We start from the raw sequence: 23,437 nt of genomic DNA on the forward strand, positions 1-23,437 counted from the left end.
AGTTTGAAGGTTTGCTTTTCTTTTATACTAACCACATTATTTCCATTGTCCTCACAGGAACATTTTAAGGCAAAAGAAGAAAAGTCGTAAATACAATTAATATCAATTACACATCTATATTCCCTTCTGGTCCAAAATAAAAGCAGGGACAGTTTTTATCTCCTGATTGCTCCTCAGAGAAAGAGCACCATGGATAAATGCTTTACATTCATCATCAGAGAGCATCCAGGGGAGATTTGAAGCACCTCTGATCAATGAACATAGCAATTACTATAAGGGGAAACAAGGTGAAGAAGATGAGAGCAAAGGTCAGGATTTCTGTTCTCTGCGATACCTTAAATCTTCTGGGTAGTACAACTGGTTTCCTTCAGTCATCACCTTCACACTCTTTGGACAGCGAAGCCCATGTTTCCAACAATCCTGCAGCAAATGTAAAAAGGGTTTTCAATCGCCGGACCTGCCTCAGTCTGTGCTGGGGTCAGCGGCGTAAATCCCCACAGTTGACACCAAATCAATTGCCACACGTAAGCAAAATGGGATGTTCACAAAGAACCGCAAAAACTGTCCTAAATATAAAGCCACAGCGCTCACTCCCCCGGCCCCTCTAGAAACCAGAACCAGAACCTACCCTGCAGAGAAAAACCCAGCATGATCTGCCTTACTCTGCAGGAGGTTGAAAATATTCCATCATGTAAGATTGAAGTACTGTAATTACCTAATAATCACGGCAATACATTGAACTTCCTACAGATCTCAGCAAGTCAGTTAGAGCTGCACCTGAAAACTGTTTTCACATTAAATTCCCATAATGCTTGTGGTTAAAACCCATTCATGCTTCAAGAATATTACCCCAAAATCACCTGCTTTCCTCAATGCTTCTTTTACAATCTACACAGCGGGATATACTTAAAAGCAATACAATAAATATAACAAACCAGTTGGATTGTTAAGGAATTATAGAGAATGCTGTTAAAAAGGATTTGCCCGTTTAGGAAATCTTCAGTTGTTTTTGCATTTTAGCTAAACTTAGATGTTTAAGATCAAACAACTTTTAATACCAGACAAGGGTAACCAAAGCAGTTTTCACATAATGATTTCACGTCTTATTGGAACACAAATCTGACTGTGATGCTGTGGTACGACCTTAAACAGGTGCTCTAAAACCCTCCACTGAGGCTGAATGAAAACAATTCTGCAAAGAAGAGTGGGCCAAAAGTCCTCCACACTAATGTAAAAAACTCAGAGGAAAAAAACAGAAAACCTGCACGGGGCAAATAATTTTTACAGCATTGCAGGAGCTTCTGAGTTAATTATTAATATACAATCAAAAAGATTTTCTTCAATCAAAACCATGAGATCTGTCCAAAAACAGGCGCTATCCAACCAAAAGGCGTAATAACGATTTATAACCCAACCGAATGCTGACATGCCTTGTCATATTTCATTAACATGCATACGAACAAACCTATTACTTATTTTTGAATACATTTTTATTACAGTTTTATCTATTCATGTACCAAATACACACTGCTTCTACAGCTCAGTGCATGGGAAAAAATTATAATTCAAAATGTTTTTAGGGATATAATGTAAAGAAGTCACCTTGGTGAATGAAAAATAAACACTTAAGTACGACTGGAACTAACGATCATTTTGCTAATCGATTAATCTGTTGGCTATTGTTTTGATTAATCAATTAATAATCAGACAGCTAAAGGTACACAATAGCAGATTTTTTACAGGATTTGAACCAGGTGAAGCTAAAGCTAGGCAACTTGAGGAGTTCTGGATAGAGCATATTTACAGATGAAGAAGGTTTTTATTCTGAAACGCAAAATGTAGATATTTTTTGTACGGTTTTTGACTAATTACTGCTCTGGGTGGGTTGTTCTTTCAGCAAATGGCATGTTTTAGAGTCTGTATACTCCAGTTAATGATTATTGAATAACTAAATTGGTTGATTATTTCAATAATTGATAATCACGACTAATCCAATTAACTGTTTCAGCCCCACTTTTAATACTCATTTATAACAATTAAAGTTCATTTTAATGTTTTTTTAGAAAACTATTATAAACATTGCTTACAAGGAAACTTACAGCAACATTTTAGATAAGTTGTTAGTTCAGCAGGAGTCATTCATGCTTTAAAAAGTTCTGCAGGTACACTTAGGAATAGGAGGTAAATGGCAACAGCAGACAGAGAGGAGCGAGCTCTAAGTAGTGGTCACACTGACTGCTGAGGTGCTGCGGAGCTAAAGGTCAACTCCTGAATGGCCACTGGAGCAACAAGAAAGAAAGGTACCACAGAAAACGTTCACAGGTTTAGATGCACCTGTCCTCAGATGCCACTCTGACAGTGAGAGAGGAAAGAAGTTATCTTAGCTGCTTAGGAACCAGATCTTATCTTTGTAACTGTGGTGATGTGAAGGATAAAACATCTCAGTTAAATTTGTCCCATAATTTTACCACCATGCACACTTCTGTCCATTCTCATTCTCCTTCATCAAAGTTCTGCTTTTGAAACCATTTTACATAAACGTCCTCACTGACAGATTGCTACCACTAACCTGGTTTAAATGATTTCTTTCTGAACCAATCCAAAGCTTCTAGTTCAAGTTATTTCCACTCACATCCAGTGTACCTCTGGGCTGTGTCCTTGGACTGGTTGTGTTCATGATCTACCTCCTTCCTCTCAGCCACATCTTCAGTGCATACAGTGAGAATGGTTTTACTGATATGCTATACTGACCGATTAATTAGAAATATTTCAGTTAATTAGGGACACACATGTGGATGCGATGCGCCATATATTGTGTTGTTTACTGCTGTTAGAATTTTGATTTATCATGACAAGGATAAATTCCAAATAATTATTTCTGGAAACCCCAAAAACTGAGATTATTGTCAGGGTTGTTTGTTTTAATACTGTCTCCACTGTTGGTTCCATAACAGTATCAATAAATATCAATAAATTACAAAATGTGATTAAATGTAGTTACTGTGTGATAAGAATCAGACTTCTTTATGTCACCAGAGCCATGAAGAAACACGGTTCAGAGTTTTTAAGAGTTTTTTAAGGGTGGGTCTGTGTTTGTGGGGCTCTGAAAGCAGTGACATGCAGTCACAGCCATACAAAGAGGACTGAAAAATAGTTGTGAATAATTTATCTTTATTGTTATCACAATAAATACCATTGAATATCGTGATAAAATTGTAAGTACATTTCACTCTACCTTTTCCAAGTGCTTATCTATATAAACAATTATGTGCAAGTGTAAAAACCAGAAATGTCCACCCATCATGTTCAGGAAGGAGGTCGTTGAGATGAACACGTTTTGGTGTGGAATGTGGATATCAACCCCAAAACAAAAATACCTAGTAAATATGCTAGCTAAAGACAAGAATTATCCACACACCTTCATTTCTGGAGACCGGTCCTGTGGTCTGATGAAACTAAAGTTGAACTATTTGACCAGAGTTTCATTTAGAGGACAAAAGGGAAAGCTTGCAATCCTGAGAACACCATACCAACTGTGAAGTACGGGGGTGGCAGCATCATGCTTTGCAGAAGAACACTGCCAGAATTTCAAATGGTTCAGATTATTATTATTATCGGAATAACAAAATATTTATGAAATTGTATGCTTTAAAATTTGATGATGTGGCAAAATTCAATGCATGCATACATACAACCCTCTCCTTTCAAAATGGTTGGAAATTAAAGGAGCAACGTGTGAACTTGCATGTTTTAAAACAGGTAACGTGAAGACAACTATTAAAATAACTGGAGCAACTGGAAAAAATGATGAGAAATAAAGAAAGTTTAGGTAACAATGTCGATTTTTTTTTAAAACAGCAGATTAACAAATTGTCATGAGACAAATGGATGTACGTTTCCAGGATCTCTTTTGAAAATATTTTTTTCTTTTAAAAATATTAAGTGGTTCCCTTCAATAACAAGTGATATGAATATGAATAAAATCTAATATCTGTTTATTGCACTTAGTGTCTGCTCCTTTCTACAAGCGTTCATACAGACCATATAAAATCCTATCATAAATCAATTCATCCAACTGTTCCCGTTTACCATGTGGTTACCATGGCGACCCGGGCTTCCAGGCTCTGGAATTCCACCCAACATTCCAAACTCGGACAAAATGCTTCCTATTTCAGATCTAGCCTGAATACAATCCTGTCCAAACGGGCCTTCTCACTCCGATAATCTGCTTGTAATAATTTTGTATCGCTCTTTATTTGATGGTGTTTAATGCTTTCTGAAAGGTACCAAGAAATAAAGTGCATAATAATAATAACAATAATATTAAAGGGCTGCATGCTGCTCTCCAACAGTCTGAGCTGGGATTGTGTAGCTGGGGAACAAAACAAAAAAAGCCTTTCACTGTGGGACTTATCCAGGGAGGAACAGAGCCGCTCTGGAAATATCAATATCACTGCTTCAGTCAACGGAACATGCTGATTCAGCACTTTTCTATCTCCAGGAGTACATAGTTCAAAGATAAACTGCTTACAGTTGATGCTCAATGACTAAAGCACAGTCTTCATTAAGACAAGAGAGAATATGAGAGGATGGGGGTAGATTGTTGCACCTTTACTGCAAAAAGAAGAGCAAAATAAAAATCCCTTCTTTTATTTCTGCCTTTTTGAGTCTATGGTTATAATAACCGATGCTTGAATTACTTCTCTTCCACTCCTTTGGGATCAGAGCAGGTCATTTTGGTCCCACAGACAGATGCATAATTTTGATTATTTCAAGGAAGGCGTCAGTTTGGCAGAACGGACACTGATGCAACCTCCCAGGAGGTCTGAGGCAGCACTTATTACAAAGACTAACAATGCTTTGGCAAAGACCCGATGCTTTGGCCTGACAACAGAAAACATGATTTAGCACAGAAACAAAGTGACGCAGGTGTGTGGTCAAGAGCAGGTGGATGATATGTAATCAGACATCTTTTTATCTAAGCCTGCATGACATAACCGTGGCAAAGCCAACAGTTATAGATAGAGATATTTATTTAATAGCAGAGAGGCTGACTTATCAGCTTGTTTGTCTAATTGGTATTCATGATAACAAACCTTTTGAGTCACTAGGAGTAAATTAGTCTGGACTCACATTCAGATTTAGCAGTTCCTCTGCCATCAGCATCAACACTGTTAGACTGCTTTGGGCTCTTGACGTGCTCTGGCGGTGGGTCGAAATTCCACACGGCCTAAAGTTAACAAAACATTTAGCAAGAATTTGCACCCTGGAGAGACGTCCACTCTGAGCCAAGCTTCCCTGCTGCAGTCGTCTGTTCCTGAACCGTTCGCTTAACGAGCCAACCAGGCCTTTAATACTTCCTCTGCCGAGTCAGGCAGGTTCCTGCACTGCGAGGGAGCTTTACAGCATCACAGCTCATGCTAATTCAACTGAGAAGTGCAGATTTATTCCACCTTAAAAGATAAATAAAGTGTTGCTAAGGCAGTAGTTAATTGTTTTTGCTGTTTTTTTGTCTACCAGCATCCTAAACATCCCACACAGGTCAAACAGTTATTGGTTTTAGGAAGTTATGACAGCTGACTGGGAAATTATTGATCATTATCAGATCTTCAGTGAATTATCAGTTTGTTACAACAGTAAAGGTAAACCTAGGTGGAACTGTGCTTATTTTATATCATTACCCTCATAGCATAATTACCCAAGTCATATAAGCTAAAATATGACTTAGGCAGTTATGCTTTGAGACTAACAACATTTATTTTCAAAATGATATGTGCAAACCATCTAAGACAGCATGCATAGTAGACCTACTGAACTGGAACATACAATGCATGAGGAAAAACAAAGATGTTGGAATGGTGGTTTATTCAACCACCTTGCCCCTGAAGCGCTAAAAATTATCACTTTTCAGCTTTAACTAAACATTTTACTGCTTATTTGTTGGATGACAATATCTCTAATTTATTTAATCTTACCGCAAATTATATATCTATAGGCTGAACATCATAATGTGCATCAATATATTGATACACAACACAGAGCTCATCAGTCACGAAAACATTTTAAATCAAGGCATTTACCAACCTCTCAAATGACTTTAGCATTTTTCACATTTATTAAAAATAATAATAAAGATACAGTTGACATAATTTAGTTGTTAATTTTTGTTTTTTTAATTGTTAAAATAAAATTTTATTAAAGTCTCCTGCACCAGTGAGATCAGATCACGGTGGATAAAAACATCTCAACAACAATAAAAGCAACAAAGGGACAGCAGCTTGTCAAACATCAGGATCACAGCTAATGTTAGCAGGTCTGCAGCAGAGTCCATCGGGATAAAAACGCATCAGAACCGGGTCACGGCAGGGCTCAGATCGCCTGACGGTCCGCAGGGACTCACCTTCGGTTTATAAAGCCACTTTCTGAAGCGGTTCATGGCTCCTTCCTTTGTCACAGCCCCTCCTCAGCTCTCCTCTGCCGGTCGGACGCCTCACGGTGACGGCGGGCTGCTAACCTGGCTAGCTGCGGTGGATCCTCTGTCAGCCGGAGAACCAGACACTGTGGACGGATGGTTCTCCTAGACTACGGCATGGATGTGCGCCAAAACAAAGCAGATCGGTGGGAAGTTATTCCCATATTTCCTCAATTCTGACGCTCAGCCTGCCTCCTCCGCCCGACTGCCCGCTCCTCTCTGTCCCCAGCTAACGTTACTTCAGGACTGTCACGTTGACAACAGTCCCCGCCCACTTTCCCAGCGACGGTGCCTTCAGGGGTGGCTCCGACCAATCAGCGAAGAGGGGCACTGTACCTAGACAATACCTGTGAAAGGAGGAATGTACCTGTACTGTACCGCCCCAGCAGCCCCAAACCGAGAAGACAAGTTTCACAGGTTTCTGCTTAAATCAGGAAATCCATACTTACCATATAACCTGCGTTTGTGGTGGTTAAAATTCCGTTTGGATACTATGATTTTTTAAAATTTTAGCTTTGTCTTATGCACCAGGTTGATCCTTTATTTGGTTTTATTTGTGTTTTTTTATTACCTACCTCTATGTGGGACAATATGTTCAGAATGTAAGTCTAAAACAGGGGTGTTCAAAGAGTGGGTCATTTGTGGCCCTTGGAAGGATTTTGTGCAACCAAAGTCCAAAATTCTAAAATCGTACAAATTTGACCCCCCAGCACAGTACAGATTAATAGTTTTTATGGATTTTTTCTAAAAAATATGAAATCTTGATTAAAACAGAAGTATTTTATAGTCTTTCATTAACCATCTTTTTGCTTTTTTGTGATATCCAGTGTCTTATTACTTGAATGCCCCCATTTACTAAACTAAAAATGCTTGCCTTTTTGAACAAAGAATGTGCCCTATCCTGTTCTTGTTGCTAAAAAAAAAAAAAAAAACTATCTAGACCAAGAACATTTAAAACAACAACTAAAATATCAGGACACTATATGCAAATCCTTTACTAGGGAAAACCATTTTTATAATTCAGATATGCAATGATATACAGATCCCTTTTATATAAAAAATCTGACTACCTTGTGTCTTGAATTGTTCTGTGTTTAGTACTTTGCATGTAAGAAATATAGATTTAACATATTTTTGTTTGGTTGGTTGGTTCTTTTGTTCTTTTGTTTTTATTTGTTACCTGTTTTGTAGTGTTTGGTTTTAATTTGGTGCAGATTTTATAACTTTCTGATATCAATTACCATTTAATTAGAGTTGTGCAATACAGTATACTGACACATCAGTTTGTGTGCAGTATCACAGTCAAAAAGGACTGCCTGACAGTATTATACTTGGTCAGTTTGGACTTTCACAGCCCTTGATATCCGCACTGAGGTAGGCTTTAGAGTAGTGACGTCCTGGGGAGAGTACTGAGGGCATTATGAGAATGGATTTTAGTAACAGAGAAGAGTGAATCAATAGTGTCATCAGATGATTTAACAACAGCATTGAAATCTTAAGACTATGCAGCCAAATTCATTTACCTCTTCTTTTTGCTTTTAAATTTTCCAGTTTTGCATCTATTTCCCCTTCGATCTCTTTGTTGGTCACTTCTTGTGTTCTGTTCTTCCTCCATCTTTTTGATATTTAATTTTAAAACACACCTGTCTTCTATGGCCTTAAGAATATATCGCACAGTTTAGCTTTAATCCAAATTAGTCCCTGTCTCTGGATGTTTGGAGTGAGATGCATTGGTTCATTCCAAACATGGCTTCAGTCGTTCAATAACTGATTGTCTATTGAAGGTTTACTATGGGTTGGCATAGATTTTATGTTTACCAAAATAACACACAAACATTCCGTGAATTTACAAAGCATTCTTTATTGACTCTTGTTCTTTAATGTTAAATTATAATGGTTCAAATTAAATCTTTATTAAAAACCCAGAGGGAACAATTTTATACCTGAAGCCTCAGTAAAACCTTTTTCAGGTTTCCATTTAAACAGCTGTTGACTATATTTGACGTGGTAAAATATTAAAATAACATTTATTTTCGCTTTTATTTCATCTGTTTATGTGACGTCTGTGTGACTGGCCTAACATCTCCAACAGCACGTGAAGGCAACGCCCAGCTGGTGCTGACGTCACGTCGCACTGACCGTTATGGCGGCCAACAAAGGATCAGGATGTCGCGATGTTAATCTGCGTGGATTAAAAACCACGAGTGGCTTGAAAGATTGAAACCAACATCCAAGCTATAAAACAGATTTCATCCCTTCAGACAGAACTGGTGGTTCTGCTGGGCTCACAGCGCCGCCATATTCAGGAACAGCTTTGTGAACGTCTGTTGTCTGTTGCTAGGCAACTGGACGCTGTCACAGGGTTGGAGATGCTTTCAAGCCAAACCTGAAAATAAAAACCTGCAGTTGGTGGCACAAACTGCAGGTTTACGGGTGAACCAGCTATCTCCTGACTTCTCGGATGATCTAAAGATGGCATCCAGGTTCGGATCCCTGGTGAAGGAAGCCTGTGTGCTGCTCGATAAATTCACATCCGACAACCGGTGTGTGGACGTGTTCATAGAAGAGGCTTCCACATCCACAGACCTGCAGGTATTACATACAGAATAACGCCCCTTTGATGCTGGAGATGACGCCTGCTTTAATTGAACCTGTCACCTGTTGCAGAGCATTGATCCTGCGGAGAGGAAGTTCATCCTGGAAGTTGTTTCTGGATGTGTCGAATATAAAAAGCTGCTGAATGTTGTTATCAGTGCGTTCTACGGTCAGAATAAGAAGTGGCTCTGCAGAAGTGACCGCAGCCAGTTCATCAGTAAGCAAACTGAATAGGATGACAGCCTTAATAAAAAGGATGACCTCTGACATGTTTGCTATATGCTTTCCCAGTTACCTGCTACCTTGCCATATTTTCTCTTGATGAACTTGGGCTTGAACATTTTAGCAGCATAATTAAATCTCTGGGCACCCTGAAGATGCACTTGGTGAGTGTCTGAACACAGTCAGAAAAACAAATCATTAGTAGATCTGTTATAGTTCTTCCTGTCTGTTTAGTTTCTAGACTTTTTCTTCTCAAATCTCACCTCATGGATACAAGAGGAGTGGAACAGCATCTATGAGGCTGAATTTGTGGAAAGGCTCTGGATTGGCCCTCTGCTCAGGTAATAAGGAACTGATTGCTGAGAAGAATTTGGAACCATTTATTTCAAAGTCAAAGCAATGTGTCTGTGTGTCCTTTAGGTGGCGCCCTGAGATCAATCTTCTCATGGATCAGCTTGCTGTAACAAAAGAGAGTGAAGTCAGAAGAGGTCCAGTTAAAACCACCCAGTGTCAGGAGTTTAACCTCTCCAAACCTAAACCTCGACCTCTACCCATGCCGGAGCTGATCCCCCTGCGAGAAAAGTCCAAATCAGTTAGGGAAAAAATGTCTTGAATGTTTTCATGTCCTTAAATAGACAGAATAGAGCTCCAGGTAGGCATCCAAGTTGCTGGAAGGCAACACATAATGGTGCATGTGTGAACATCAATAATTTCATTGAATACAGCAAGCAACCTTTTACCGTTTTGGAAAACCCCATCAAGACCCATCATAATGTTGGTTTATTTTTTCAATTTGGTGGAAATACATGTAATGTTGGTTGCAGTAAATTATAGTTCAGGCTATTAATTTGCTCTGTAGGCCAGGGGTGTCCAAAGTGCCGCCCTTGACCACAGTTCAAGGATGGCATAAATTTGGTTTGCCAACTCAGGGGGTTGAAGCAGATAAACATTTTAAACAAATGTTTGGCTCCAATTTTCTCTGATGGGATGCCTTTCAACTATTTATCTTTTATCAGCCATGTTTTTTGCTTTTCATTTATTTGATAGTACTTTTACTGAAAAGCAAACTTTTGTTTAACTGGAAGTGTGATTTCTACCTTTTTCTTTCATAATGAGATAAACAATGAGGCTGAAATTATTCTGTAAATGGAAGAAATGTATGAAAATTATAAGCAAAGAGGCAAAGTTTACTGTTATAGCAGACTATGGCCTACAGAGTTTAGTACTTAAAAGTGCAATCAACATTAATTTATCCCAGTTAAAATGTAAAGATTAAAGTAAATTTATGTTTAATGATGTCTTTGAACATTGGACTTTACAAAAATTTCATAGCGATACCATAATAATGTTATTGATTCAGGGAAAGAGTTGCATTTTAACAGGTCTATATAACTTAATAAGCAATAACTGTTATACTCACCTGTTAGAGTGAATATACTGTTTTTCCCACACAATCTTTTTCTGAAATATTGCATCTTTCATAGGGATATACCCAAAAAGGGTTAATTATCTTCTGGTGCATCACATGTTCTGCTTTGCTTTTGTAGGTACCAAACACTACTTACACGGCTCCAAGAGAAGTGCAGATACTAGAGAAGATTAAGCAGCAGAACCAGCAAAAGGCTGAGGTACAATGTCTGCTTTCGCCTTCATCTTCACAAAAAGGTTTTGACATCTGGACATAAAATATGGCAGATAAATGTGACGCAGAGGCCTTAATGTTCCACAGGGTCAAATGTTGGACATTTTATTACTAATAGTGTTTGTTTAACCTATATATTGCACCTAAATATACCCAGGAAAGGTCCTGGTACTGCATGTTGTATGAGTAGAGCAGCCAGAGCAGCAGTAACACAACCAAGAGAAACAACCCAATCAGGAAACACCTACAACAGCTTCACATTGATTGTAGTACAGCATGCACTCACTACTACATCTGTGTCCTTTCAACCCAAGGAACTCCTGATTGATGCAAAAATGAACCATTTCAGATGTGGGAATCCTCAGAAATCGGAGCTCACAAAGGTATAAACTATTTCCTGCTTTACATGCATTCTAAAAAAAAAATCTTACGTGAATCATGTTCAAACCTTAAACATGCCTCGTTTTCATTAGTTCTGGCATATATTAAAAATTGTATCAGTCAGTCAGTCATTTTCTACCGCTTATTCCATAGTGGGTCGCGGGGAGCTGGTGCTCAAACTCCAGCAGTCTATGGGCGAGAGGCAGGGTAAACCCTGGACAGGTTGCCAGTCCATCGCAGGGCAACACACAAACAACCATCCACACACTCATTCATACACCTAAAGGCAATTTAGAGTGACCAATTAACCTAACAAGCATGTCTTTGGACTGTGGGAGGAAGCCGGAGTACCCGGTGAGAACCCACGCATGCACAGGGAGAACATGCAAACTCCATGCAGAAAGACCCCCGGCCGGGATTCGAACAAAGGACCTCCTTGCTGAAAGGCAACAATAATGAAAACATGTTTATTCTCAGAATCCTAATATTAGCACCTCCATTGGAAATTGAATGACTGTATTGGGCCTATTCACTAAATGAATTCATAATCGAACTATAAGTAATTTTTAAATGGCGGATTTAACTTTAAGGAACCAATTCATGAGAGAAATTTATCAGAGAAAATGCTGGAGGTTGGGCACCAGAAAAAAAGGTCCGTTTAAGTCCAGACTGAAAATGTATCCTTTTTCCCTGGCCTCAACACTAGATAAATTGAGTATACCTTGGTTTGTTACGTTTATTGTTATTTTATTGCTAATTGTATTATAAATGTAATTTTATTCTCTCTTTTTATTTTATTCAATTCAAATTCAATTTAAATTCAATTTAATTCAAAAATACTTTATTCATCCCAAAGGGAAATTAAATCATTTTATACCTATTTGTATTTGTGAGGCAATAACTATTGTGCAGCTGACTATTGTGCAACTATTGTGTCAGCTGAGGTTGTTTTAAATGTGCTATATAAATACATTAAATTGAATTAAAAAACTTCTTAGCTCTCAGAAACACACAGAATTCAGGATGAATGTTTTTGACATGTCAACACTTGAAACGACTGTTAGTTGTTTATCTTTTCAGAGGACAGAAACTATAAATAAAAACTATAAGATAAAAACTATAAGAACCAGACGACGTCGTGTATTCAAATGTTCTTAGCAGAGGGAAAGCCCAAGGTTGTATCCTCACGACTTAGTTTTAACCATAGCTGACAAAAGATAGTTAACTTTTAAAAGCTTTAAAATTTTGCTAAGTGATTTTTACAATCACTTTAGTTTTTTTTGTTTTTTTATCTCAAGAGTGCTGCCTGTGCAATTAAAAGATGATTTAGTCCAATCTAATGTCGTCTATTAGCATGGTTACCTGTCTTGGCCAGCATATGGCAGTGTTCACCTCAGTGTATGAATAACCATGTTCAGTGTCAGTTTATGTGCATCTCACACTACATTACACTACAAGCAATAGAAATAAAATTGAACAAAAGTTTAGAAAATGTGTTGTTTTCCATCCCTCTGTAAAAATAAATGACGATTTCACATTCGAGTAATCAGTTACACAACGTTAGTGGAGAACTTCGCTTTGTGTTGCAGAGAGTGATTTCCCAGATTAATGCAGAAGTCGACTCCAAACTGAAGTTTGATTCGTTTCATTCATCAGGAATTCCTCCCAGTAAGAAGGTAGTGATTCACTGTTACACCTGCTGCGGTCATCTCTATGCATGCCGTCCACAAGGACATTTATTGAATCATTGCAGGTTGACAGCTGCTCAGTCAAGCTTAATAATGCAGCCATTCGGAGAAGAGAGGCTTTGCATGATCGTCAGGTGAAGGAGGAGCTACAGAGGTACGGAAAAACCTGCTTGTTCTTGCTTGCGGTCATAAAAGAGCTGCATGATATTAGACAGACATATAGACCCAATAAAGTGAGTAGTCTATTTAAATACTAGGGAAAAAATGACTTCCATCTCAACAACATAGTTTTTTAGAAAAGTTGCATCTGACTACATCTACTGTTTACATTCCTAACATTAACGTTTTCTGCAGCAATAAACAGCAAACATTCGCTAATATATTACTGGCATACAGAGTCTGAATGCATGGTACTTATATATTTAGCTAGTATTAATTACAGTATCTGCTTATAAAAATCTATATCTGCCCTTAGACATCTATACCTACTTATAAATATCTAGATCTGCTAATAAATATCTAGACCTGCTTATTTTGGGCCTATTTGAGGCTGATTATATTTTCACGAAACATCACAGATGAGAAACGAAACAAACACACTGCATAAGTCACCTTGTAACCCTAAAATAACTTCATTTTCTTTGGAAGAAATAACCACAATTTACTCGATAACTGTGTCTTTAAGCTTTCATGGCTGCAGGTTTATTTTTGTCATCAAGCCTTTCTCTTCATAAGAAGCCACTGATTTCAGTGAGGCTGATCCAGACTTTAAAAAAAACATCTGTTTGATCAGAATAGAGCGACTGGTGCAAGGAGCTCGAGACCCCTCGCCTTACCTGCAGAGGCAGAGGGAGATGCTGGAGAAGGACCTTCAGGAAAAGCTGCAAACGACTGAACGAAAGCGGCTGGAGACACAGATCAGCGAACAGGAGGTAGCTCTGGCTCGGACTCGAATTACTGAACGAAACCAAAAGGCGGCTCAGCTGAAGAAAGAAGAGGTGCGTAATCATCAGTTGACGGTGTTCAGAAACGTTTTCACAGAAGATTAAAGCGTGCAAAGAAACTGGGGATTAATTATGTAAAGCATTGTGTTGTTTATTACCCTTTATCATAGATGAATTTGCAAATATGCATAAAAATATCTTTTTCTCCAGACTGCTCAGCTCATGCAGATATATGCAGAAAAACGTCTGAAGGAGGAGAAAGAATTCAGAGACTTGGTGCAACAAGTGACAGAGGGCCAGAATAACACAAAAGCAGCTAAAGAAGAGATCAGGAAATTAAAGCAGAAAATTGGTACGCTTTGTCCTGTGATGGCATAGAAAGAGTAATTTTATGATTCGTTATTAATTCTGGTCAGTTTAATCCACATTTGACAGTGAAAGAAGTATCAGAGCAAAGTCAGGAGCTCCTTCGTCAAGCACTCGAGGAACAACAGGAGGAGCTCTGCAGAAAGTTTAAAATCATCCATGAAATTCACGCCATTGAGTCGCTCCCTCGCATCAGACCGAGCAGCTTTGATGACACGGAGGTTAGTGGGTTTCACTCACAGCGTCATGGATCCCTCTGGGACCTCTAACCCATCTCTTCATGACAGACTGGAGGCCATGAGCTGCTCAGTGAGATGTCCCTGGTTGAGCTGAAGGAGAGGCTGGCTCTGCTCAGGCAGCACCAGCAGACACAACAGGAGGAGAGACGGAGCCACATTCTAGAGGAGAAGCAGAAAAAGAAGCAGGAGATGCTGGAGACACTGGACAACATTGAGCTCCACAGGAGAGTGCTGGCAAAAGAAGCAGCTGAAAGGTCAGAGGTGGTCTGAACTCCTGTTTACCATAAGAGCAGTGGATTACGACTTGTACCAATGGTGATTTTGGCACAATGCAGGAAAGAGGAAAAGAAGGCCAAGCAGGAGCTCCAACAGCAGCTAGTGGCTCAGGATGAGACCATTCTGGCTCTGAAGAAGAAGCTCGAGGAGAAGAAGCAGGCTTGCCAGAGAGTGAGGCAAGCTGAGAGGAGCAGGACCAAACCCTGCAAGAAGACCCCCACGGGAACGCCTAGTCAGGCGAGTTTCCTCCAGGAATCAACCTTGACTTCCATCAATTTGGTGGTCTTTGTGTTTCTGCTTTTACAACGTTAATAATTCTCTTTTCTTCTTTTTTAGAGAGATTTAAAGGAGAAAACATGGGAGGAACTGGAGCAGAGCATAGCCCGTTATATTCAGGAAACACAGTGATTCAACCTCTTCAGAGAAAACACGTCAAGGACATGTGAACTATACTCCCTAAGATGATTCATGTTTTATCTTCTTATAATCTTAAAGTTCTCTGACTTGTCTTTTTTCTATGAAATCTGATTAAAAAAACTGTTCAGTTTGGCTGTTGTTTATTCACAGAATCAGCCTTCCCGTTTCAAGGCCAGATCTTTGTTTCATTTCCCCCTGCAGCTTCATTAAGTGTGAAAAGGTGAATAGGGAAGTGGACCTTCAATCTGTAACTCATGAGGGGATTTTTCCGTCCCAACAAAACCAGTTACTGGAAACAAGTTAGAGCTGCACTCAACATTACTCAGTATGTCTGGCAGAAATTAATACCCCATCTAAATCATATTAATGTACATGTTTCCATACAGCAAAAATAATCAACCAGTCAAACTTTATTTATACAGGACTTTCCTTACAGTCAAGTGTAACCATAAAGTGCTTTATAGAGGTTAAAAACAGACTTGTTACAGTATTTCTATACTAGAGACACACAATGAAATGATCAAAATGATCACCTCAAGTAAACAAGCAGTTTGAAGAATAAAAGTAAGAGAAATCAATCAATTATTGAGAATGAGGAACAGTGAAATGAGGAACCAAGGAACCATGTTTATTAGCCTAGAACACATGATAAAGTACAACAAGATGTTTTTATGCTCATTTCAGGAAACCTGTACATTTTAGAATATTTTGAGTGGCAGCATTTTGTAATTGCCTTGGTATCTTATATAATAAATCCTTGATGTGAAAAACAATATGTAAATACTTGATGGATTTAAAAAAATACATCATTCACAATTCATATAAATAAAATAAATACCTAACATCACAAATGAATGAGGGTGAATAAAGCAGGTTACACTGATGTGAATAAAAATGTGTCACACAATAAAAAGAATAAAAATATTTATATAAAGCGTAAATTATTCATGTCAATAACAATATGTTAAATTGATTTGATTCAAAATATGAGATGTTTTAAAAAATGTAACGAAACTGATTGAATAAAAATATGAGATAAATAGAAAATGTGCAACATGAATAATCTGGGTTAATAAAAGCATGTTACTTAATAGATGCTTGGTGTGAATAAAAATATGGGGAAAAAAAATAAATATATGTAATCCACTGAATTAATGACCTGAAGGTCGAATAAAAAATATAGATCCATATATAAAATTATATATCACAAATTATTAATGTACATAACAAGTACGTTACATAATAAAGGGTTGTTGTGAATAAAGATATGTAACTTAACAGATGCTTGGTGTGAATAAATATATTTTATATGATAAATGATAGATAAATGTAAAACAATAAACTTGGGGCACCTGCGCCCCTGCTGGCCGTTGCCTGTAACAGCAGCAGCTCCGCTCTGGATCCTGCCCATTTTCTCTCGTTTTTAACCTCCAAAGTAAAATCACATGACGCGCATTTTGTCATATGACAGCGATGAGAGAGTTGATTCTTGGGTGAATAAGGATCTGGTGTTTTCAGAGCCGCTCAGTGATGAGATGCTGCAGGCAGACCCAGGCTGGAGGTTCTGGCTGATCCGCAGGAGGATGGACCGTCAGGGGCTTCTGTCTGCCTTCACCGCCGCTTGTTTCATCGGTGAGTTTCATCAAACCAGAGACAGAATCATTTAAGGGATTAACCCAGAGCCAGTTTAAAATCGGTCCCTGTGGAACTGGATCTCTTTTGATAAGTTTCATAAATCATAAGACCCTTTCGTTGTGAATATTTCTGCAAATATTAATTTTACAACTCGTTGAAAACCTTCCTGAACACAAATAAAACGAGTTTAACTGAGTATTTATAAGTTTTCCGAACAAGAGCTGTAATGAACTAACTGCTTGATTTTATAATTAGAACTTTTTTGGCTATATTATTCACAGTAAAAGTAATTTATATCATTAGACGTGCTTAATCTTTTTATTCATTTTAATAACTGCTTCAATATTTTTGGAGGAGAAAGGTTTCTAACCTAAATGAGGATAGACATCACATGACTCCTGCTGCTGAATAATTGAATTTTATGAGAATGATGGCTCCTATTCAAGAAAGCATTTAAGCACATGCTTTCTGTGATTAGCTCCACAATATGGGCTCTGTTTGTGTTTCTACCTGCTTCCTCCACTCCAACAGCAGGATGGATTTCATACTGAAGTGCTTCATCAGAAAAATGTTCTTGCACAAACCCTTATCCTGGAGGTACAGTTAGAAGTGGCAATTTAGCATGGAGCTGAAGTCACCTGAAGTGCATTTATTAAGTTAATGAAGCTTCTTCCCAGGGGAACCACGCGGATTATTGGTTCTGTTTATGCTCTACCTTTGAAGATTAGGCAGCTCGATCCAGAGTCCAGATTTAAATGATGTGTTGCAACAGGCCAGAGGCTGGTCCACATCATTCCTATGGTTTTTGTGCCCTGGGTATGTATGTTGTGGCATTGTCAGACAGCTGTCTGCGGGAAGATGACCGGGTTCTTCTCCCTCAGGCTTGGTGCAGAGCCAGACCACGCTCAGCCCTGCTGTGATGAGCACCACCATGCAGCAGAATGGCACCGTTGTGACTCCAACTCCCGTGATTTTCAGCAGCACCACCCCAGGCTGCTTCAGTTTTAATGTTTCTACTTGTGAGGCCTGTGCACCGGGGTCACAGTACGACAACAGTGAGTCAGTGGGTTCTGAATTTGCATCACCTGTTTGCTTTTTTTAGACCTTCTAGATTTATATGTTTGCTTTCTCTGCTCTCTATCAAATTTCTCTATAAAGTAATCAAATCAGTTTTCTCTCCCTCTTCAGACACGCTGCTGTGCACATGTTGCCCTGATCCTGGGCTGTGTATGTTTCCTGGAGCCTGTCTTCCATGCAAGATGGGTTTTTACCAGCCGCTTGCAGGACAGCAAGAGTGTCTGCCCTGCAGTCGAGGCTCGTACGCAAAGTAAAACTGCACATCTCCGAAACTACTCCTAAAGTTTTCCTTTTTTTCCATTGGTATGGGTTCCTGAACTGCCTGTTTTTCTCCTACTTCCCAGTTTCACTGGGAGCCCATTGTGCCACCCCTGCCCTGCTGGATCCTTCAACAACAACACCAGTGCAGAAAGTTGCACAAGCTGTTCTCCAGGTGTGTTTATTTAGCTACAAGTCATTCCTATGTTGTAAATCAGTAACAGCAAATCAAGATTCACTTCGAAGCACAGTTTAAATATATGCAATACATGTTTTCAATCCTGTAATCTAAAACTTGATAGAAACCGTGACTCATGTTATTCTCCACCTTCTTTTGCAGGTTTCTTTGCATCAAAGCTCGGTTCTACATCCTGCACACCATGTGTGCAGGGAAGCTTCTGCAAGTAACTTGCTCTTATTTAATATTTGTCTTTGTGTTGTTTGTTGTTCTATAACCAGGATACAGAAAATCGAAATTCTGTCTGTTTTTGTAAAAAAAAAAAAAAAAAAATTCCACACTGAACATCACATGCTTCCATCCCATGGTTGACACACACACACACACACACACACACACACACACACACACACACACACACACACACACACACACACACACACACACACACACACACACACACACATCCATTGATTTTCAGTCATTTTCAACCCTTTCTATGCCCTAACCCTGACAATAACCCTAAACCTAACCATTACCAGTGCATACCTAACCCTAACCTTAACCTAAAGTCAATTCACACCTTAGTCCTAAACCTAACCGTTAGCAAAATAGGTCGTGAGGACCAGCAAAATGTCCTCACTTTGGTACAAACGGTCCTCAATTTGATGGTGAAATCGGGAAAATGGTTCTCACTGTGATGCCAAGACAGGAACACACACACACACGCGCACACACACACACACACACACACACACACACACACACACACACACACACAAACGCAGACTGAACAGCTAGGACTCTGAGTATTCATTGGCAGGCATAAAAATCAAAGCGCCGTGTATGATCATGTCTCAGTGGCTTATAGGGCAGCCTGTGAAAGAAGTTTCCTGTCTGAGATCCTGCAGAGATCGTTTCTTTCAGCTTCCCTGAGCATTGCTGAGGAACTATATATGGTCTGCTTGATTGTATTTATGCACAGTGGTGCCCTCAGTTGGTTTCTGCAGAACTCTGACAGAAAACATGAACAGATTTTTACCAAGAGTTCTACATGAATTAAATAAAGTAGGATCAAGTAAACTAGAACAAATCACTATAACTAATTAGGTAGTGTACAGCTCAGCTTCCTCACACGGATTAATCAATTAATTGATAATAACCACATGAAAGTAAGGAGAACTTTGACTTTTACATTTTCCTTCTTTAATCTATTTGGAAGAAAAATCTTCCTTAAGAGTCATCTTTAAGAAAATTAAAGATCATTACAGTGTTAGTCACAGGATTGTGTCTTCTAATGATTTATCTGAACTGTTTTGTTTTCAGGTTTTAATGATTATACAGCATTAAACTGCTATTAAAAAAACAACAAAAATTGTGGTCAGAAGTTTGAATTTATTGTGAAGTTTCCCTGATGTTTCTTAGAAAGTTGCATCTGGACCACCCACCCACTTTTTGCATTAACAGGCTTCTGGCCTCATTATGGCTGGCTGTTAGATCAGTCTTTCTGGGTAATATACTAGAGTTTATTTAAACTGGTCGATTTCCTTGAACAGATTCAGGTTTTAAGCACATTCTATTAATGTGGGATCTGAGTTGAGATCGTTGTCCTGCTTAAACAAGCAACTGTGTTCAAATTTCAGCCATTTATCTCTTGATATGAGGAGAAATTGAAGAGTTTAAAGACAGTTCTCCGTCATTATAAGTTCACTTTGTTCAATGCATGGGTATCACTGGCAATTATACAGCCCCTCAGCATGATGCTGCCGTCACCATATTGGACAGTTGTTACAGCACTTACACTGACTTCTCTAAACATGCAGTACTTCTCGCTATTGTGGCCAAACAGCTGAATCTTCTCACCATCAAACTTTTCTAAAAGGCCATTAGGCTTGTACATGCAAGCAGCTGCAGATCAGTCCAACTTAAAGGGGTTGTTTTTGAATTAGGGACTTCTTTCTTCTTCTTTCTTGCTTGGTTCCCAAGATTTTCAACAGTGTTGAAGTCCTTGTCACCATAGAAGCGTAATGTTTGCCAGTTTTCTAACATCCTAAAGCCAGATACGACGTGATCATTGTGCGGATGGACACCCAAGTTTCATCCTTCTGACCTAAACCTTCCCACTCGGATGAAAGGAAATCATCATCTTTAAGTTGAACTGAAATGTGGAGATGAGATAGAAATTGGACTATTTCGCCACAGCGACAAGAAATATGTCTAGAGGAGACTTTAAAACCTAGGAACGTTGTAGCAGCTATTAAGCATGGTGGTAGTAACATGATCCTGAGGGTCTGCTTTGCTGATGGTGGTACTGGTGCATTGAACAAAGTGGATGGGACAGTGAAGAATGAAGACTACTTTCAAATTCTTCAACTTCACTTCAAATCAAATGCAAGGTGATTGAAACTTGGACACATTTGGATGTAGCAACAGGATAGTGATCCCAAACACACATTCTAACTGGTATTGGAGGATAAAGCAGGTTGCCATTAAGATTCTGGAATATCCCTGACCCAAACTCTGTTGAAAATGTATGAACTATGCTTAAAGGCTGGGAAACCAACTAATTTAAATTAACTCCACCGATTCTTAGTCGTCAAATACGCAGCCAGAATGCTTTAGGATGGCAAAGGTTTGTTGAAACCTGATAAGAGACATTTTACTGAATATTGTTGATACATTTGAGCTTCTAAATATGAATTGATCATGTGTGTATTAGAAAAAACACTAAATTCAAACTGCACCCAGTTCTTGTTTTAAAGTCATTACAGTGATATATTGCATAATCATTCCACCTTGGAAAAAGAGAAGTTCAAATAAATAATTAAAAGACCAAATTTAATATAACATTCATGATGATTATGACCAGAACAAACACTGGATACACCCTCTCAGTCCATGGTGATACTGCTTCTTCATTCTCACTTTCTAAACCTCAAATGAAAACCTTTCTCATGTAATTTCTGGTTTTAACAGAACAGGTTACTAAACTTGTGATCTTTCTTGCTACAGCTCTAAGACTGGTTGGGAATTATGTTAACTTTTGTTTCTCAGTTTGATTGATTCTCAAAGTGAAATTGTAAAATCATTTCTCTATCTTTAACAAACTACTTTTTACAATCAAATCTTGAACTTGAATAACGTTTGCATGAAAATAATCCAGCAGCGCTCTGAGACCCATCTTCAGTCTGTCCAGTCTTTCTACAACACTTACTGCAGTCATGTAAACCAGAGTCAGGCAGCTTTAACACATCTCCTTTTGTTGGCAGCTCCTCTGGTTGCACGCAATGCCCGATGTGTCCTGGAGGAGCAGAAGCTCTGCAGACTGCTGCTAAAGACTGCACACCGTGCCGGCCAGGTATTCACACGAGCATTTTCTGCGGCTTGTTTAAAAAAAAAGGAGAGGAAGTGTTGAGAATCCAGTTTGGATTTTAACAGGCATGCACAAGGCTCCCCATCAGATGACGTGTCAGATCTGCAACAGTGGCTTCTACCAGATCCACTGGGGTCAGGAGAGCTGTGACCTCTGCCCAGACAACCACTACTGCCCTGTGAGCGTCGCACACTCTCAGAACAAACATGGTTGAACAGGAAGGATAATCTGCATTGTATGACGGAGCGGGTTGTTCTTCCAGAGCCCTGACGTGAACCCCATCCAGTGTCCGAGCGATGCTTTCTGCCCCAGAGGCAGCACGGCTCCGGGTTACTGCATGGAGACGTTCTTCAGGAAAGCAGAGAACACCTGTGAACTGGCGCCTGTTACTATCGCTCTGTTGGTTATCGGAGGAGGTGGTGAGTGGTTATTTTAAACAAGTGTTGACAGAGGAAATAAAGTATGATGTTTTCAATAGGCCTGAGAGATCTCTAAGATATTTTAGCACATATTCCATATAGAACCTGTGTTGTGTATCTTATTGGTCCTGGTTTTGTTGTGCATACACAGGAAAACACTTAGCAAATAGAAGCACAGTTTCTTCTTTTCTTGTTTGAACTTCATACGTAAATGGATCTTATGACTAAATGTGGCCCAGTCAGCTGTTAGAAGTTAAAACGTAATGAAATTAAATCAGAATCATGCTGGAACATCAGTGCAGTCTTTGTGGTGATCACTTTGCTGTCTCTGTTCTCCAGTGGCCTTACTCTTAATCATTTTGCTGGTTCTTCGTCGACGCCGGGACTCCGACGGGGAGCTGGCAGTTGGCCGAGCTCCTCTGCTACGTAAAGAGCGACCTCAGGGCCGGTACTATGGCCTGCCCTGTGACATGGAGCCCGTCTACGCCGGCTGGTGAAGCACAATCAAACTGAACTCTAACGTTAAAGTCCTGAACTGGTGCCTGAAAACCCACCAACCTGTTACTGACCCAAAATAAGAGCTGCAGATATGAGTCATTCTAGGATTTCTGACGGTGTAGTCTTTTACAAACAGTCTCTTAAAGTACTTTATTGTTGGATAATTGAAGTTTTACTTTGAAATGGGATGGAAACCATGTTTCTTATTATGAAAAGCACTTTTTATCCAGTTTGATTTCAGGTTGGAGAAAAATAAAGAATTTTTCACTTCAGCTACATTATTTCTCCATTGTGGTGTTTGGGTGCATTCCTTGTGTGCTGTAAAAAAATGTTGTTTCATTAAATTTGCCTTTTTTTTTATTTGGAAAACCCACTGCTTATTGCTGATTATTTGCCTATTTTAATGTGTTATGTTTAATGTTTCATTTGTATGTTTTAAAGGTAAAGTAAATAAAGAATTTATTGGATTTTTTTCTGTTCTGTTATGATATAAATATTTCATGCTGGTCCTATGATCAGAGAAGGCACATTTTCCTAGCAGTCCCCCAGTCTTAAATGGATTCAGGATATCAATGAGGTTATTAAACGTCAATTTAAATGACCTTAACAAAAATGGTATTTTAAATTTGAAATTTTGGGTTAAATCAAACAATGTACTGTCGAATGTGAAAAAATGAAATCAGTAGATGTATTATTAGATATTTGCAGGTGTAAAAAGTTTCAGAATCGGTTTGTGCGCACAAAAAGGAATTCAGTT

The 23,437-nt window shown here is 38.9% G+C and overlaps 3 protein-coding genes across 5 annotated transcripts in view; 2 read left to right on the plus strand and 1 right to left on the minus strand.

Annotated features, from left to right (window-relative positions):
- Positions 1-6,821, minus strand: part of zfyve28 (zinc finger, FYVE domain containing 28) — a 30,143-nt gene extending 23,322 nt beyond the window's left edge. For 2 of the 3 annotated variants that reach the window (XM_047344774.1, XM_047344773.1), the window contains exon 1: positions 6,401-6,821. In XM_047344774.1, coding sequence (XP_047200730.1) covers positions 6,401-6,436 — 36 coding nt within the window. In that variant the 5' untranslated portion in view covers positions 6,437-6,821. The remainder of the gene's footprint in view (positions 1-6,400) is intronic. The other variant, XM_047344772.1, reaches the window with a different exon arrangement.
- A 1,755-nt stretch (positions 6,822-8,576) lies between these two features.
- cfap99 (cilia and flagella associated protein 99) lies at positions 8,577-15,374 on the plus strand. The gene is made up of 15 exons (XM_047344777.1): positions 8,577-9,064; positions 9,140-9,284; positions 9,359-9,453; positions 9,524-9,630; positions 9,710-9,881; positions 10,837-10,917; positions 11,246-11,314; positions 12,902-12,988; positions 13,066-13,154; positions 13,794-13,998; positions 14,155-14,296; positions 14,380-14,531; positions 14,598-14,803; positions 14,885-15,062; positions 15,162-15,374. The coding sequence occupies exons 1-15, from the start codon at positions 8,945-8,947 to the stop codon at positions 15,231-15,233; spliced, it is 1,920 nt and encodes a 639-aa protein (XP_047200733.1). The 5' UTR covers positions 8,577-8,944; the 3' UTR covers positions 15,234-15,374.
- A 1,298-nt stretch (positions 15,375-16,672) lies between these two features.
- si:dkey-21a6.5 (sushi, von Willebrand factor type A, EGF and pentraxin domain-containing protein 1) lies at positions 16,673-22,735 on the plus strand. The gene is made up of 9 exons (XM_047344778.1): positions 16,673-16,874; positions 17,759-17,932; positions 18,066-18,204; positions 18,299-18,387; positions 18,553-18,616; positions 21,660-21,748; positions 21,829-21,941; positions 22,026-22,182; positions 22,522-22,735. Exons 1-9 carry the CDS (start codon positions 16,688-16,690, stop codon positions 22,677-22,679), a joined length of 1,170 nt encoding a protein of 389 aa, XP_047200734.1. The 5' UTR covers positions 16,673-16,687; the 3' UTR covers positions 22,680-22,735.
- Positions 22,736-23,437: the final 702 nt, after the last annotated feature.

The sequence above is a fragment of the Girardinichthys multiradiatus genome, chromosome 19, assembly GCF_021462225.1.
Source record: "Girardinichthys multiradiatus isolate DD_20200921_A chromosome 19, DD_fGirMul_XY1, whole genome shotgun sequence".
Lineage (NCBI taxonomy): Eukaryota > Metazoa > Chordata > Actinopteri > Cyprinodontiformes > Goodeidae > Girardinichthys > Girardinichthys multiradiatus.

What these genes read in the sequence shown, in the direction of transcription:
- cfap99 (XM_047344777.1), top strand. Translation starts at nt 8,945, where the DNA reads ATGGCATCCAGGTTCGGATCCCTGGTGAAGGAAGCCTGTGTGCTGCTC. An exon ending in CTCAGCTGAAGAAAGAAGAG is followed by an intron (nt 13,999 to 14,154) that starts GTGCGTAATCAT and finishes CTTTTTCTCCAG; the next exon opens with ACTGCTCAGCTCATGCAGAT. An exon ending in GCAGCTTTGATGACACGGAG is followed by an intron (nt 14,532 to 14,597) that starts GTTAGTGGGTTT and finishes TCTTCATGACAG; the next exon opens with ACTGGAGGCCATGAGCTGCT.
- si:dkey-21a6.5 (XM_047344778.1), top strand. Translation starts at nt 16,688, where the DNA reads ATGACGCGCATTTTGTCATATGACAGCGATGAGAGAGTTGATTCTTGG. An exon ending in GGGGTCACAGTACGACAACA is followed by an intron (nt 17,933 to 18,065) that starts GTGAGTCAGTGG and finishes CTCCCTCTTCAG; the next exon opens with ACACGCTGCTGTGCACATGT. An exon ending in GTTGGTTATCGGAGGAGGTG is followed by an intron (nt 22,183 to 22,521) that starts GTGAGTGGTTAT and finishes TCTGTTCTCCAG; the next exon opens with TGGCCTTACTCTTAATCATT.